The 18,470-nt window shown below is 39.2% G+C and overlaps 1 protein-coding gene across 1 annotated transcript; it reads right to left on the reverse strand.

The window, feature by feature from the left end:
• Positions 1 to 254: 254 nt before the first annotated feature.
• On the reverse strand, positions 255 to 14,749 carry LOC126917775 (palmitoyltransferase ZDHHC5-A). Its single transcript, XM_050725033.1, has 4 exons — positions 14,592 to 14,749; positions 5,541 to 5,756; positions 4,630 to 4,919; positions 255 to 3,281 (listed from the first exon to the last, which is right to left on the reverse strand). The coding sequence occupies exons 1-4, from the start codon at positions 14,595 to 14,597 to the stop codon at positions 2,987 to 2,989; spliced, it is 807 nt and encodes a 268-aa protein (XP_050580990.1). The 5' UTR covers positions 14,598 to 14,749; the 3' UTR covers positions 255 to 2,986.
• Positions 14,750 to 18,470: the final 3,721 nt, after the last annotated feature.

Here is an 18,470-nt window from a genome sequence, read left to right on the forward strand (position 1 = left end):
GCAAGATTTGTTCTCATTTTTTTTTTTTATCGATGTGCTAATAAAAATGTTTAATAGTTCAATGGGGCACTTTTCATTTCAACGTATCTTCTATTTATCGGTTATATTAAAAATGCCCTAACTGTCAATTTTCATTCAATTGTTACGATTGTAAGAAGTTCAAGCGCTCCGGTCACCAATGACCAACGTGGCAGTCAAAGCGTCGACGAATCGAATAGGACGATTGTCGATGTTAAGGAATAAAAATGATTGGATGAATTATTGGAAAAGACTTTATTTAGAATGTTACTTTGAATAAATTCGAAAGTTTTGTACAATACGAAGCGATTGATCGACGAAAACAGCTTCCTCTCGGAAAGGGAATCTTTTCCAGAATCAGAACTGAAACGATTACAGCGGTTATATTGATTTTACGTTTACATTCTACGACGACAAGAACCGTGATCATCCTGCCATAAGTAAGATTTTGTCTTTTTTATTTTATTCTGTCCGAAACGATTTCACTTTTTTCCATTTGTTTCATGAAAAAATATTTCCTCTGAAAATTGACCAGATTCTATTTTCTTTCACAGATTCTAATTTTATTAAGACTTTATATTAAGTCTTAGAACTTTCAATTAAGGTAGAAATTTTCTCATCTCTCCTCCTTTTTACTTGGTAGCACGGTACGCATAGATGTATACATTTTTAATGTTTTATATTTAAAAAGAAAAGAACATCGTTTTTTCTTGCAACGTGACGATTACCTCAGAAACTTCGTTGCTTAATATACAACACAACGTCAAGGAATCAAACGCGCTCCTTCAGTTAATACTTGTATATGTGTATATTTACAATATGTATTTTATATAGAATATACGTGTACACATGTTTCACGATTATCTTGTAAAGTGTCGACGATCTGTAAGCCTGAAAGGAAGGTTTCTCTCTGCATTTTATCTTGAGGCGCGAACCAAATAAGTTTCCATCGAATTATACGGCTTGTGTCAGAAGTATAGTAACCTTTAAACGAAAAAATAGTATTGGATACTACTTTCGGTACTTTCCTACAGTGCGTTGTTAACGATGGACAACAACTTAAAACTTTATAGAACAAATATGCCACGTAAAACGGCGAGAACGTAAACAGGAAAAGTTCTTCTAACTTTTACGTAATATACTCGAAACGAAAATTTCGACACATTTATATTCTACGTTTCTTTTTATTCCTCCGCGTTTAAATTCTAAAAATAAGTAGAAATTTTAATTTCAAAAAATGTCATCCTAAAATTCAAGCGTCGAATACGAAGGTTGAATAAATCTTTCCATTTAAACGTCGCCGATATTGACGTACCCTATTCGGTCGAAAAGAAAATTTAAATTGCGTACAAAATTGGAGAATTTTAATCCTGCGATAAATCGAACCGAATTTTAAATCTCAAGCATAAAATCAATACAACACCGAATGACGTATACGAATTTGTGTAAGGAGTATTTTAATTACGAAAGTGCACGCCTCGACGGGACGCAAGAGGACAACTTTCTGACGTTTTATAATTTCACATCAAGTCGCTGTTCAATAGCGACGAAACGCTCGAACGGGCTGTATTTAATGTGACATTTAGCGTACGAGACGGGAGAAGCATCTCGATAATTTGGCGGTCGCGTTCGCGACATGCTGGCGCGTCGATTACATTGAGCGCTTCCGCGAGTTTCAAATCCTTCGCGAGGAATTCGGCCGCGATTTCCCTTAAAACTACGGTCTAAATGTCGGAGCGATTGTCATCGGGATAGAATCGTGTAAAGCACTTGAAGAGTCACGGATTTGTATCCAATTAACGCGCACTTGCTTCTGCACTATATTGTGACATATTTTCGCACGCGAACAAAGTTTCAAAGTTCACAGCAAAACTTTATTCATTTGAACAAATATTTCACGAATAGTAGAATCTCCTATAATTTTACTTATTCAAATAGAGATTAGGGAAACTGTAGGTTAATTTGTAATATTTAAAGATATATTCTTCCGATTGCTACGCTACATAGATGACTGTGATAGAGCTTCTTTAATTCTACAGCGTCTCGTTCGATTTCCGCCACAATTTCTCCTTCAAATAATTAAAGTTTATATTCGAACAAACGACAGCGTTAGTTTGTTTGATGCAGCGCTAATTAAAATTCCGTTGGAATAAATAAAGTTCTGCCATAAACTCAAAGCGTTCGATAAATTTCGATAACTTGGTAGAAAGTTCGCTGTTATAAAATTTGCCAAGCTGATTACTTACTTATATACGAACGTAGCCGTTCGTTATTCAAAAAGGGAGATTTTTACTTAGAAAATGGAAATGTTACATCGACCGATTTGCACAGTCGTAATTCGCACACGCACTCTGCCCGCATGAAAATACCGCAGCGAACGATCGCGTCGCACACCGGTAAAAATGCTTGTTAGCGGTGTCGTAAAATTCTCAGCGCCGTATCGCGATTCTGTTCGCCTTTCTTTATTCCCTGGGAAATTCCCTGGCCATCTGACTCGCGCGTTCGACATCCGAGCAATCTATATTTCCGGTATATTGTTTTCTGCCAAGCTTCCTCGTTTCGTTCTATTTTCAACTATCGTGTTTGTATTCCACGATATCGCGAACCAACATTGGCAACAATGATCTCGACTATTCGACTAGAGATAGTTCTTCAAGGTAGGCCCCGTAACAGACAACACGCGAAGATTTATCTTCCTTGAACTTTAAAAAGTTCTCGAACTTTAGTTCAAACTTTGCTCGTAAGTTCAAATTTTACTCGCATATTCAATGGCTATGCTTGAATACTCGATCGTTATTTTACGATACACTCGGTCCCCGATGTATTCGGAAATCGATAAGCTTTTAGCTGATTGGACAACGATTTGATAAATCGGCCGAACGAGTCACTGGTCGAAGGCGTCACTGGTGCCCGGTCGATCGAACTCCTGCGTGGAGCCAGCCGGTCGATCGGGCACCAGCAGCCATCCTCACGTTCTCACGAACTTGTACACCACACCAAACACCAACACGCTCACGAGAACCAAGACCAGAGCGGTGACCACCTTCGCGAACGCGTTCAACCCGCTTTCCGTGTGCTGCTGCGGTCTCCTGGTTGGCACGCTCTGTTTCGAAGCTAGACCCCGAGCCAGTGCAGGAAATGCTAAGCTCTGGGTAAAGGTTAGTTTGTGCAGGGACTCCGACAGGGAATAAGGGCCTACGGAACCACGGGCTGCTGCTCTCAAGAGGGCGTATTCCAGGTCCAGAGCGTCGAACATGCTGTACCTGTTGATTGGAATAGAAATTTTTGATTACGAGATGGAAGATAGTTGGTAGGGGGTTGTTTTAAACGAATTGATGTTACGGTTGCTTTGTAACCGAAGAGACGAAATAAGGGCGAAAAAGGAGAATTCATTAACGGTGACATTAACGGAAATATACAGAGTGGGAAAAACTTAATATCGTCTATTTCCAACAGATCGTGGGCAGATATATGTTTTTTTTTATAGAAAATTATCGTACGTAATTTGTTCGTTCAAATATATTTACAATCTGAAGTTTTTGCCATTATTTAGTTCATCGCTTGTTATAGAATCTATGTTTCCATTAACTACGATAGACATTGTGATGTATTTAAATAACGATATCGCTGTTACAAACAAATATACAAAGCAATAATATCTCAAACGCTGCGGCTTGCGAATGTCAATAGAAATAACCGTATTTGGTACTTTCGAGGCCTAAGACGTTCAGCTTATTTTAGAATCTAGCCCCAACACGTCATATCTGAAAAATACTCGAACGAAAAAAGCAACGTCAGTCTATCGAATCGATTCACGGTGTGACTCGGCGAAGGTTTCACCTTTGAAAGTTCCGAGTTCGAGGTAGAAGGGCGCAACGAAATCCCGACGATTTCCGGCTCCGTGTGAAAGCAAGCCGTCGGCCAAATCATCCGGATAGCACGGCCACGATTAATATCTCTGGATGCATAAGTGAAAAGGAGAGCGGTAACCGCACACGTGTTCGTATTTGCATGGTACCAGGGTCGCGCCTTGACACGAGTCAAGATCGACGTCAGACTGTTATCAGCCCGGGGGATTATTTCTAGCCCCGTTCTCCCGGCAATTTCACGGATCGGGAACAGACACGTTCAGGGGTTTTTCTCCTTTTTATAAGCGAGACCGTGACGCGTCTGGAACGCGAACGATCGTTGATATCAACTTATCTTGGGATGCAGATCGCCCGAGGAAGGGAATGAGATGGTATTTCGACGAAGTTCGCGAGCTCCGTTATGCGACGATGAGAATTTCCTCTTTATATAGATGGTTCGTCATAGTTCATTTTTATGGCATGTGTCGGACGAATGAAAATTTCTTCGCATTACAGAGAAACTTCGTATTATAGTAGCTCACGTAAAATTAGGCGAGATTTAAGCCATCGTTTTTCTGCCTTTGAATTTGTTCAATGGATACGAAAGTTCGAATTTTGCATCTTTTGCTCGTTATTACGAGAACCGGTTGTATTTGAAAAGTTGTATCTTCTTGTTTGAACTTCTTAGAACGCTCGACGTGAATGTAATTTTCGTTGAAAAATCAACGAAAAGCTTATCTAAAGAAAAGAATACTACTATTACCTGCTACTACGTCTCCTATCTTGCGAATGCATCTGTACATTCGCAGAACTGGGCATCGAACGCAGACTGCTGGTAGTCGAGCTCGATGGACTGGGCGGAAGCGGAGGTTCTTCGTCGATGGACGTTCTGTCTGGCGTCGGTGGACTCTTAATCCCGGAATTATGGTGATTGTGATGCAAATGGTGCAATTGCAGTCGAGCGTGGTCCGGATGGAGTAGACTGGCGCGCCGGGATTGTTGAGGCGTGGTGGCTGGACTAGTGCTGGCTACACCGCACGGAGACGGCGACGCCTTTTCCGACAATCGTACGAACAAAGTCGTTACAGTTTGGCTATTTCTATGAAATTCTTTTAGAATGTCGCGAAACTCAAGCGCTGAAGGCTATCGATGGTAATTATTGTTATATCGATTTTTTGAACTCGATGATCGTTGATGTAGAATTGGTCGGATAACTTGATTTCTATTTTTGTGAAATCGTATTTTTTTTAGTGAAAGTTGCTACTGAATTCTACGTAATTTGGTACATCGTGTAACTAATCTTCGAATTCTACGATTCCACGGTGTGATTCGTAGAATTCTACGATTTAGCTTTTGACACATTGAATTCTACAATTTCGTTGTCTATTATTATCATACGTTGCAATTCTGTAGTTAACGCCATCGAATTTTGCAATTTACGAATAAACGAATCCATATTTTCTACATTTTTACTCGCAGTACCATGATTTCCTGTTCGTTATAGTTAAAACTCTTCGCAATATTATTTTTGGAATATAGTATGGAAAATCTATCTCTGTGAAAATTTTTTACACGCAACTGTATGCATTTCATCTGCCAACAATACTAAAATAAAAATCGAAGAATCTGAAAATCATCGGGTAACGTTTGTTTCAGCTGTTTCGATTACGTTACCTGTATGGACTCGATGCCACTGTCGTTGACGTTTTCCTGGACATCCGGGAACACGAATGCCTGTGCCTGTCCGTCGGCCTCGCCCCTCGGTGAGTCGCTCGGCCATACCTGCAGCAATGGAAGTCCGCCACGAGGCTCTGTGCAAACTTCCGCGACGACGTCGTTGCTCTGCTCACCCGTACTGAGGCACAATCGGCCCAGCTCTCTCAGTGGCTTCTGTTTAACGAGACACAGTAACTGTTTGTCCAATATTCACTTTCCCTTTATAGTCAGCAATAATTATTAATAGGTTCCATACTCTGATCAATAAGATTATGCAATTTTTAACATAGATCGCGAGGAACAGCATTAAGAGCATAATACGGAGTAGTATTTACTATAATTCAATTTATTTCGTGATATATCAGATGATCCTGTAAGTAGTACGATTTTTCTGAAAGTTAAGTTCAAAACGATAGAAACTGTCGCTATCGGAGTTTTAAAAAATTAGAATAGGAAACTTCATAGAAAACGATAGTGAATTATAAAAAATACGAGGAAATTCATCATCGATTGCCAAATGGTAATTGTTTATTTGTATCCAGCAATAGGAAAACCAACGACCGTATTACTTTCAAATCAGTTTCTCGTTTATCGATTACGAATTACGTACCTGCAATTATGGAACATTTAAAGCGCTGCGATTTTAGAAAAAATCTAGCGAAATTTAGAAAAATTCGACCGAGTAATAAAGTTAATCATTTCTCTAGAATATAATACCAAGAATATTTAAGTATTTCTTTGCTTATTTAATGTTAGCTGTTAGAACATCAGAATCTCAAGCGTTTCACGACGTGTACGAATCTGCTCAGTATCTGACGTAATCATGTTCAAGCTCTGATAACGCTATTCCCAGATACTATTCCAGTCGTGCACACAACCGCGTTATGCACGTTGCATTTACATCACGCGGGTGCTGTCACTGGTTCGAATTGATTTTGCACGATATAGTCTATGCAAGAACGTTTCCGGGAATTTCACCGAAGACACCATATGCTCTCATTGCGTCGATCGTTAGATTACATTTACTCGTCACGTTGCAAACGAATCGATGATCATCGAATAACCATAAAGATTAGTTCTCCACTCTGGCTTTCACTGTCGCGAGTTTCGTATACGAATAACAATGTTTATTAGTTGCTAAGGTGTTATAGATGTTTAATAATCTTTGTTTCACATTTACGTTTTCCTCTTTCAGAGACTAAAACTCGTACTTTTTACGTGTTACATTCTCTGTCCTGATTATTTCGCTAAACGTCTTGGATTTTTGACAAAATTTCAAATTGAAATAGGGCAATGTGGCAATCAAGGATGAATACGCGAGTAATTTGAGCATGTTCCAAACAGTTTCAAGGGATTGAAATAATCTTTCAAATAACTATGTCATCCAATTTTTAAACATACGTAGCTTTTTCAAAACATTATACGCGTATTTAGTCAAAGTAAATTTAAATGAAATAAAAACAGTTTCATTACTAAATTTACAATAATATTGCAATCGAAACAGTACAAAGATCGTACCAAAATTCTAGCTGAGAAGATTACGACCGACGAAAGGTTGCATTTGAATAAACTAAAGGCGAAGAGTAGCTTGGAAAAATGCTGGATATTGGATTTATTACTTTGTTTGCACACACGAACGAACGATCGATGAAGTTTTCATCTCTACGGAAGTTGCTGCTCACAGAACTGAAGCTCGATTCGGCTTATCGGTTTACAAAAGGAGAGGCTTTGTGATATTTCCATTGTCTGCTCGATCATCGAAAGCGTTCCAATTCGATCGTCAGCCTACGTTGCCTCATCTTTCATGGTCGTTTTGGAAACGTAAAAATTCGATCGACGCACCTGCTAATTATTCACCGACGCGTCATTTATCGTTATTACAGGCCAGAAAGAGCCAGGTAATATAATATCAGAAAATATCAAGTGACAAGATGTTAGAGATATACAGGAGATTATACGATCAAACGCTGAGAACGGAGTTCCAGGCGAGGCTCGTGTAGATTCCAGCGATATTTGGCCTGTTTCATCGGTCATCGCCAACGATCATAGCGTTTGATACGTTTACCGATTATTCGCAAAGGAAAGGCACGTGCCTTTAGTAAAGTAAAGGTGTTATCGCAATATATCGCAGGTTTCCAAGTCGAGAGGTAAAATTGGTGAAAAGGAGAAGAAACTTTGGTAAAAGGAATTATACATTTTCCCGTAAATTCCATTAAGCGAGGAGTGATACAACTTCTCGCAAATAGTTCGTAAGAAATTGAAGGAGACACGTGTAGGAATAATCGATAGATAACGGAGACGTTTAGCCACCGAAAAGTGCAGTACAAACCGTACTAGAGTCTTTACGAATTGATAAACTCGATCAAGAATTAAACAAGCGTTCGTTCCGTGTTTCCGATCGTCTCGAGAGAACTCGAAGGAGGATCGTAGCAACGTTAAACAACCTTCGACCCTCGCACCCGAGAATAACGTCGATCCGAATGAAGAAGGATATTTCTCGTTTATTTTCCCTGAAAAGTAGGTTCTCGCGATCTTGATTTCACCTATAAATTACAACTACCCGGATGGCTAATTAAATTAACCAGACACCTTTATTAAAACTATCTCCAGGAAGAAGAGAAATTGTAATTACTTAATTCAAACACAATAGAGAAATCGAAGATTTCACGCGTGTATGAGTGGAGGAAACTCGTTCTTTAATCTGGCTCGAAACCCGATACAGTACATTAGTCCGTGTGGTTCGTGCCTGGCTAAGAATATCAAAGTTTAATTGACGATATCGTTATTAATAATCCATAATTGCATCTGACGCGAACAGAGAAATCTTTTCGAGAATTTTCCTGAATCACGGAACTCGAGCATAAGTTGGAAAGTCTTCGACCGGGTATAGCTCGTCTTGTTGCAATATACTCGATCGGATTTTTATTAAGGCCTGTTTACAACTGGCACGATGAAGGCCTCGGTAACACGCACGTATCTTTGTAACACGATGACGTAGGAAGCTTTCGCCCGAGAATTCTTCGCTAGATAATATTTATCACGGTGTAACGATAAAAGTGCAAAGTTCAAAGCAGCGGCTCGTGTTCTTAGGGCACAATCCGATTCTCGCCCTTTGAACGTCATTTTCATTATTCGCTTTTGCGTCATTTTCACGACCTTGGCAGTAGCGGATATCGCCATAGCGAGAAACTGCCAAGCAATTCGATTTCGAAAAAACCTTCGACGTTCCAGAGAAAATTATCGTTTCTACTTTGATGGTTATTTTCTTATTGTTTTAGTATTGGTTTAATTTTCTGTCCTCTGATATTCCTTGCTTCTTGCTCTTCGATATCGCCGACGTAAAAACGGATCCTTTACTGTTTCGGGAAAAATTATTTACCTATCGATCACATTTCGATAATCGACTGCGCACTTACTAAAGCATCTTTAAAGTAAACTTGAAAAGGTTTCCTATCGAATCGTTACGATCCAAGTACGAAACTTGTATGAAAGTAATTAGAATGAAAAGTGTATGGAAAAATATATTTTCGTAGCACTAACCCTTAACTAGCGGATAACAAGTTTGTAAGGGAAATCTGAATTTCTATTTATTCGTGTCATTATAGAAAACAAAATAAATGAATAAATTTAGAAAATAATAAATTTGTATAAATACTGTCTAATAATACAGTTTCTCCGTATTTCAGAATACGTACATTGTGCAGTCATTCTTCGAGTTCGCTGGACGACGAGAGCGATCCACGACGCCGCGACGCGACAAGCGATTCTGAGCAGCGACATTTAATGGGATTATAACGTAAATTTATCGGTTCATTTTTATCCTGTTCAGCGTTTTTTTCCACAGGCGTATAATTAGTCCGACCTCGTATAAAAAAAGCCGCTTGGTCCGACAAGCGATGCGAATGCAGATCGATAGAACGCAATCAGGAAGCTAATGAAGCTGGACGCTTCTTTTACAGCTTTTCCCATTCCACGGAAGGCAACGTGGACGTATAAGAAAGAAACAAAAAAGGAGATAAAGAAACATGAAAGGGGCTGGACAAAAACGAACTACCTGTTCCGCAGGAGAACGTTACGATAAAAATTTCAGATTCATCCTGCGACCTCGTAAAGGATTGTCTGCTAAATTTTCAGCTCAGAATGTAAGAGCCATAAAAAATGGTACAGTGATCGTCGAATGTATTTGGATATAAAACACGAGAACGCGATATAAACGAAAGATATCGCATCTCAAATTTACAAAACCACTACACACTTTTTAATTCCTGTATTGGTCCTTGGAAGAAATTCCTTTGACGATCTACATCAAGTTTTACGATCTATACGAAACTAGCGGCTATTCTGATTTTCTATTTATCAAGAGGATCGTACGTGCTTGCTTTAAACGTCCTATAATTTCACTTTAAAAAATCAACCACGTACTAAGAAGATTTATAAAACTTTTCTATGGCAAATGTTCAAATATTTTTGCGAATCACCATGCACGTCTAAGAACGACAGCTATGAAATTGACCACGTTTATTGGATCCTTTCGAAGCCTATAAGATCTCCTAAGGAATTTATTTACCGCTAAACATTTTGACATCATATTTTATGTATCGTCAGTGACACGAAAGTTTTGCAGTTTGGCTTATATTGGACGAAGAATGTTTAGCAGCTGTCGATTGTTATCCTATAGAGGAGTTTCTAGTGCAAACATTTGCTGAATAACGAGAACGTATTTAGAGGTAGAATCGGGAAACGAGTTTCTTTGTATTGTTCTGTGTGCAGTGGTTGAAACCGGTTTTATGAAAAATTTCGTGGCATTTTTAGCGTACAAGCCGGATTTGTGGCCAACACAGCGACAGAATTTGAATGAAACAACAATCTGGCTGCGATCCAAATCCTTTTTGCGTAAAATATAACACGATGCAGAATGTCCAAATACCCGACGCGACGCTAATATGAAAAGAGATGAAATATGCATTCTTTTCTGCTCGTATATTTTTTTTTACGTATTTCTAAGGAATAGAGAATTTTCTTCACGTACGGTATGTTATAGCCACTTACGTACCGTCACCTACAGTGGTCCATGAAAGTGTTTGAACACAAACAGAAACTTTTTACGAATGTGATGCGTGTGTTAAGTGTAAATAAATATATATTCTCTAATTACGATTAGATATATATTCTCTAATTACTCTTTCTATTGTCATTATTTCTTAATATGTTAATAGAAAAAAATCGAGAATTATTATTGACACTATATACGAAGAGAAGAATTCGTTGGCGGATAAATATCATTTAGTCGGACAACTCAGTCGGATTTCTATGTTTCTTACCATACAGTGCTACTATATTTTAGCAAAAATCATTCGAATCTCTAAAAAATCGTTTTAAATCTATACATTTTAATACGAAACATTACGAATTAACCGCCGGAGTACTCTGGTTTTAGCGTTAAAAAATGTAGATGTCAAGTCGTTTGGCAAAGTGCTTCGTTGAATTTTAAATTGATATTATCTTAGGTAAAACTTGCCTGGATTTTAAAATATGTTACTCGGTTAGAAACTCGTTCGACGAGTCTCGCGATCGACTAAACAATACAAAACGAATAAAACACTCCGTCATGCTCGAACAATTCTTCTTTCGCTTACAAAGCGAAGGCCCGATTTTATAATGGCAATTCATATTGCAATTACGCGGCTACATTTGCAGTGCATTCATTCGTACTCCCCTTTCGTTTATCGATCTCGTATTTCGTACGCTGCCGGTATCAATTTAAACCGAATATTTGTTACGATATTAAAAGTATTCGTATAAAGGTAAATAAAAAATTTTTGTATCCCGAAAAATACGATTTTGTACTATTCATATTTCAGTTATAATTGGATCGCGGGTGTTTACGCATTTATAAAAAATCTAAAGGTGCAAATCTAAAAATGTTTCAAAAATAAACAACGTCGATTTATGATCGAAATATTTCTTTGAAAAAATCAATTAATCAACTTATATCCTCTGTTTATTAAAGTCATCGAGTTCTAGCTACGAATGTCCCCCTCCCTTTCTCTTAAACTAATTACCGTTTTCGACACTCTACTGGCTTTTAAAGAAATGTTCTCTTAATTAGTAAATTATCTCGAGCAGCTAGCAACGAAAGAGCGATTCAAATGCTCAGCTGTTAGCGACAACTCTCGCAGTCCATTAAAAATTTCTCGGAGGCAGGTAATCAGGGGTTGAAAGGCGGAGCCATAATCGCGGCCAATGATTTGCAGAGCGATTCCTACGGACACACGGCAACGTTCGTGACCGTGACTGAAAGATCTTGCCTTGTTCGGCCTTGACATGGCACGGTCGATGAGGGAAAGGTAAAAAGCGGGTTGCTTTTTCTCGCACAGTACCTCTCCATGCGTGTACACAGTAACACCCTTTCGTTTAATCTTTAACCGTTGGCTAAAGAACGTGCGCGTTTACTTTCGTCGAATATATCTGACTGGAATCATTTCTTTTTTCTTGATATCAAAGAGTTCGTGTAACAGTAAATAGAACAAAATGAAATTTCCATAGTTTAACGATTAAAACCGTTGCTACTCGATTGCTAACTTTGACACGAAACTGTCGGCAAACTTTATCATCAAACGGATTGATGTGACGCTAATGGAAAAGTTAAGGGTTACCTGATGTAAATTAATCGAAACCTTTGCCCTTTGAATCGGGGACGAGAAGGTTGTCGAGTGGTTTCGATTTCAAAACTGGTTGCCTAGTAAGATATCAACGCAATTAGAATTTCCTTTTAACCGATTTACCTAATTTTTATTTTAAAAGCGATAGTTTCTCGTTCTTTCTTCTCGTTCATAAAAATGAATAAATAGTTGAATGAGCAATTGAAAAGATAAGAAAGCGAATAATATATATATATATACATAAAATACATATACAGATATATTTTTCCTTTTGCGATAATTCTAAAAGTATTTGATAATATGCGACAAGGTCGTTGACGAAAATACCACGGAAAAAATTAATTAAAATTATCATTACACATAACCCTGCATCAACGGCTGGAAGGTTTTGAAAAGAAACGCGAAACATCGACGCTATCTCGCTCGTTTGTCGTCGAAAATGGCGAAGGGTCTCATTATGCCACAACGAACTAGTGTTCCTTTCATTCGAAATCTGTGCAACGTTGACCGGGAATTGAAGGGAAGCCAAGAGAACCGATCGAAGGACGTCGTTATCGAAGACACTTCGCTTCACCGTAATTTTTACACAGCTTTATCCAAGATATCGAGACCCTGGGAATTCATTCCTTTCGTCGCTTGTTACTTGTTAGCACACTTGTTTCGGAAATTAGACGAGTTTCTTGATATGAATCGAGGCAATGAGAGCGGAAATTCCGGGAGCTTCATTTTCAAGCTTCCTCGCTATTGAAAAGGTACGATTATATTCTTTGTTCTTTGAGAACACGAAATTTGTAAAAATAAATATTACGTAAGATGCGAGATCTGCGAGAAGCAGAGGATTTTGCTATTTGAAGAGACGACCAGCTAATTTGAATAAATATGAAAATTTGAATAACCCATTTATTCCTTCGAAATTTGAAATTTCAATGGCTAGTACGTTTGAACAAATTTGAAAGTTGAAAGGATAGTTTATTCGAAAGGATGCATAAATCGAAATTATCAACTTCTTTTTCGAAAAGCGTAGTTGAATCAGCTCAGAAATTGGAACTGTCTACTTCTTTTGTAACAATTTTGAATTTGAAGGGTTGAAAGGAAAGTAACCGAGTGTTTTGAATAAATATCCCCGAAAAGAATATTTAGAAAATAACTTTCCAGACCTGGTCGAGGGGCGTCCCATGGTTCAACGGAAGATAATTCACCCTAACCCTGCAGGATAATGAGATTACAATCGAGGGTGGAAAACGAGCTACGATACCAAACGACAAACTCGAACAAACTTCTGAACTTTCTCCGCGAACTCGACGAAGGGGAACTTGTCTCAAACACGAGACAGCTCGTATCAAGCTAACCCTAAATAATTAATAATTTAATTCCAGCCGTTCTAATGTCCTGAGCACTTCGTAATTTATATATTATCTATCACGAAATCGCGTTAAAAGTAGCAAAAAGTATGCAAACTGAATCACAGCGTTGTAACGATGAAATTTTAAATAAAATTCATCGCTGTATTCGTCTCACCTAAACCACCACGATCATATTATTATAATATCGAAATTCCTGAAGTTTTAATAAAATATCGCAACACGAAACTTTTAGCATGAAATCCTCGAAAAATTCCCGATCCTGATTACCAATATTCACAGACATACATTTCAACTATAAAAGAAATAAAATTTTAAGATACTCAAACATCCATCCTAGCGATCCATCCACGATAAAATATTTGTTATAAAATTGTACTTAAAGCTCTCGAAAAATTCCTACCTCTAACCATACACACATATCACAATCACGGAAACAAAATATTATAAAATAATAGAACTTTCGAGTCAGTGGTAATAAAATAAATCTCGAAGCACTCGTGGGAACTTTTAATCTTATGCATTTCTACGCACGTAGCTCAACTATAAAAAAAAAGAATATTATAAAATACCAAAGCTTCCACCTTAGCAACGATAACATATTATAAAACCGCACATGAAGCTTTCAAAAATTTACGTGTAACTGCTAATAATCTTACTTGTAATTACGAGAAAAAAATTAGAAAACAACAAAACTTGCAACCCCCGGTAATCATAAAATACTTCGATGTAAATCTGGAAGCACTCGCGAAATCCTCGATCCTATTTATCCCTATTCACCCGCGCACCTCGATTAGGAACGAAACAAAATTAGAAAATACCAAAACCTCCAACCGAGATATTATGAAACAAAGTCCGAATGCCTGGAAACATTCCCTCCACCCCTATGCACCTGAACTTCATCCAAAAGAAGCCCGTAGAAACAGCGATTGGAGAAGCTCGCGTCACGAGGAGTCTCGGACGAACGTGGAACATAGGCCACCCACCTGCATGCTTCCGAGGGCGGGCTCATGGCCAAGAGTTTCGGCACGATCATCAGCGTCGTGCCTGCTGTCGACGTCCAGGATATAAGCTCCTCGGTCGGTCTCCTCGGGGTTCGAACTGCGACTGGTTCCGCTCGTCAGGACAGCCGAGACAGCAGCGTGCTCAGGGGGAGGGGGTTGCCTCGGTCCGGTAGCTCGGCGCCGGTGGGGATGGACGGCCGTGTTTCGCCGTGCTTCGGGGCGAGAAAGAGCTAGAGAGAGGCGAAAAGGGTCCAGCATCGCCAGTTCTTCACCAAGAGTTTGATTTATCCCTGGTGTTACGTGACGATACTGATCGTTAAGGTCGATCCGACGCTCGTTGCTGCTTGAATTATCATTAGCGGATGAACGCGAGTGGCTAACGGGACTTGGCTAGGGATAGGGCTTGATAGAACGATGGAATGTTTGAGCAACACTGGCCAAACGAAGAGTAAGCAGTGGATTTTTTAGCAGTCATTATTTTTGGCTAGTTCTATGCGAGAAATTGACCTATCGGGGTTGTTGCACAATAGGAGGAGGGTTGGGTGGGGGGCGATTGAAACTTCCGATTCAGGTGGAGATGCTTGTTTGCGCCATGAAATGATTAATCGACTGCGGATGTTTATGCATTTGGGAAATTTAACGCGGGCAATACGTGCTATGTATTGTAATAAAATGTTGCAAATATTCAGAGTAAAGTGGTCGTGGTAATATTCGATAATAATGGATGAAACATGCTCCATGAAAATATGGAGCTATATAAATATTTAAAGCCTAGTTAGAGGCTGTTATTACATTTCCTATAGTTTTCGATCAAATTTATTTCCCTATGTAAGGCAAGGATTAGATTCTTCGAACGTTAGGAAGTTACAAATGACAATAATCTATCGAATGTATTTGAAGATTCTACATTATTATCAAAGAAGAATATGAAACGATCATCCAAGCGATTGAACGGATCGATCGTCTCTAACCTGTTCCTATCGCTAATTCCAGCAAAGTTACTTAAATGCTAAGACGAAGATAATAGAGCAAGCGAAGGAAGCAATTCGTCGGTCGAAGACGGAAGCACGCAAAGCTTGGAAGTCGATTCATGGAGGAAACACAGCAGATTCGAGGAAGGATGCTCTCAAGGTTGGCGGATTGGGAATATGGGAAAAGGCTGGTGGATGCAGAATTTCTCGAGTGCTTGGATTCGCCTTTCCCGATAACGATGGCTGCAAAGGAGATCCAGAGGGAGCTTGCCAGACCAACGAAGCTGGTTTCTTCTTATTAACGAAGGAATTCTTACGATCTGGTTCAGAAATCGAAATTGTTTGAAGCTTGAAATTATGCAATTAGATAGGGAAGAATAAGAGGATCGCGGACGGATAAAGAGAAAGTTTAACGAAAGGTTGAAATTACAAAATAAACTGGTGCAGCGACAAAGGGAGGACGCACTCGATGGAAAAAAAGGTCGAATCGACAAACCGGTCGAACGTGGCTATGACACGAAATCCGATCGAACGTTCTTTAAAGTCCCACGAAAAATGAAGCCATCGAAAGGATGAGAACCAAAAAAAAAAAACAGAGCTACAGCGCAGAAGGAAAAAGAAGATCGCACGAGCCGGAAAAATCTGTCAAACGCACGAACCACCCCATCGACTCTCCTAGCATTCGATAGAGCGCTAAAAAATCAGTTTCCGATAAGGCTACTCTCCATCTGAAAGCACGGGCAGCAAAACCCAAAATTCAAGCAGATGTCTGGGGTTTCTTTTAGACAACGATAGAAATAACAACTAGCACTGTCGACAAGAAACGACAAAACAAACCGATGTGAAGCAACTATGCGGTATATCGGAGGAAGCACGACGATGGATCGTGGTAACACGCGACACAAAAGAGGTTGACGAACGAGAGAAAGGCGTTTGAAGAGAAAGTGACAAGGATAAAGAATGGAAATGCGACGTTTCGAAGATCGTCAGGAGCGAGTTGGGACGAGAGATTCAGGATATTCGTCGAAGAAACCGAACGGAGAGAAAAGCGGTTGCGATGGAAGAGGGCGAGGACGTGACGCCGGCGCGAGAGGAACCCCGTAGGTCAAGGTCATCGCAGGTGGCGTCGAGCCCCGTGGTACGCCCCTGACACCCCACTCGACCGCCAGAAAGCTTCATGCAGGACGATCTTTGCCTCTCTCGAGATCGATATGCCCAACCCGTTCAGGCCAGGCCGTGTGTGCAGGCAAAACTAGCTGTTTTCTTCTCGACGAACTTGCGCCGCATCGTCGTGAAAATGGTTAAGGCCGAAAAATATAAAACCTGGCACGCGGTACGTTTCAAAGAATCGGAAGAAACGGGAATATAAACTCGACGAATCAGTTTGATAGATTGATTTTCGCGCGAATGGACATCCATCCGGCCCTTTATTTTCCGGGCGTTGATCTTCATTTTCCGGGATTGTCCAAGTTTGATACGTGATTAGGGGTCGGAGAATCGATGTGTTTGACTTGGGGCGAATTAGGTAGATCCTGTGGGATTCTTCGAAATTTGTTGTCACGTCATGGACTTGTGGCTGGAATCGATGTGGAACGTTTAGCTGTTGTTGCTTTAGGCTTGCTATAACCATTTCCTAGATATGTGAAAAGAATGTGAATTACGGGGAATGAAATTCTGGTTAATAAGGAATTGTTTGGGTTGGATTTAGTGGATTTAGAGAGATCGGACGATGAAGATAGGGCAGAAGAGTGTTTGGATAGCTTAGCCGACTTTATTGGTTTTATCAAGAAGGTTCCTTAAGACGAGGAAGGTGAAGATCCTGGACGGTGTAAAGTTCAACGTATCGTTAATTGGAATAACAATTAGAACTAATACTGCCTATGTATAAATCAATATAGACTCGATATCGTACGTTCAGAAGGAGATCATTTCCTTCTTTAATCATTTATTTGCCAATCGTATCGAGATCGTGTGGAGATTTCGTATATTAGTTCCGAAGGGCAAAGATGATTTGTGTTTTGTACTTTCTCAAGATAATTTGCAATTCTGAAACAGCAAAAGTTATAGGAACTTTAAATGGAATGGCTGCTCTTCGAAGTAATTTCAAGGATAAAGTACACGTACGTAACAGGGAACCAGCGGAACTTGCGCAAAATTTTATTTCCATTTAAACATGATTGAAATTCCTCCAAATATATAAATAGAGTTTATTAATATCTTCCGTAAATATCCTTACTACAAATCAATCGTTTATTTATGCTTGTCATTGTCGTTACACCAAGAGAAATGCAACTTACGTACAAATGATAAACGTCACGATGCACAGGTACTAAATGTTATCATACATTTTGATTTTTTGGTGACGAGTTGCAGAGCAACAAATGTGTTGCAACAAATATTTTGCTTCGAATTTCGCCATTCGAAGATTTCACGAAAATTCGATCAAATAATAAATTAACGACGCCTCTTGATACTATAGGCACGCTTCTAGCAATTCCGTATTAATAATAATTTGTCGTATCAATCTACTTCGTTCGATTTCACAAAGTTTCATAATCGACCAAATACCAAAATTTCCAATTTCGTTAAAAAAATTCGTTCGATGTAAATTGTGCAAGTATCGATAAACGGTAATATACAAAGTGCAATCGAAAATTATGTAAAAGCAGGCACGAGGCGATCGCTTACGAAGAGATGAGAAGAAAATATGGAATAAAATTTACGACGTTTCCTTTTCGAAAAAAGCGAGTTTGTCAAATTATCAAGTGTACTTGCACGTGGCAAATTCTGGACCAGACAGGAGAAACAATCGACAGGATGTTATTCTACACGTGACAGTAAGTTGCAAAATGTAGAACAAAATACTAGACCAAGTCTTAACAAACACGTG

Source organism: Bombus affinis, chromosome 6 (assembly GCF_024516045.1).
Source record: "Bombus affinis isolate iyBomAffi1 chromosome 6, iyBomAffi1.2, whole genome shotgun sequence".
Taxonomy (NCBI): Eukaryota; Metazoa; Arthropoda; class Insecta; order Hymenoptera; family Apidae; genus Bombus; species Bombus affinis.

What these genes read in the sequence shown, in the direction of transcription:
- LOC126917775 (XM_050725033.1), bottom strand. An exon ending in GTGGCATCGAGTCCATACAG is followed by an intron (nt 4,920 to 5,540) that starts GTAACGTAATCG and finishes TTGTCGGAAAAG; the next exon opens with GCGTCGCCGTCTCCGTGCGG. An exon ending in GATAGGAGACGTAGTAGCAG is followed by an intron (nt 3,282 to 4,629) that starts GTAATAGTAGTA and finishes TCCAATCAACAG; the next exon opens with GTACAGCATGTTCGACGCTC.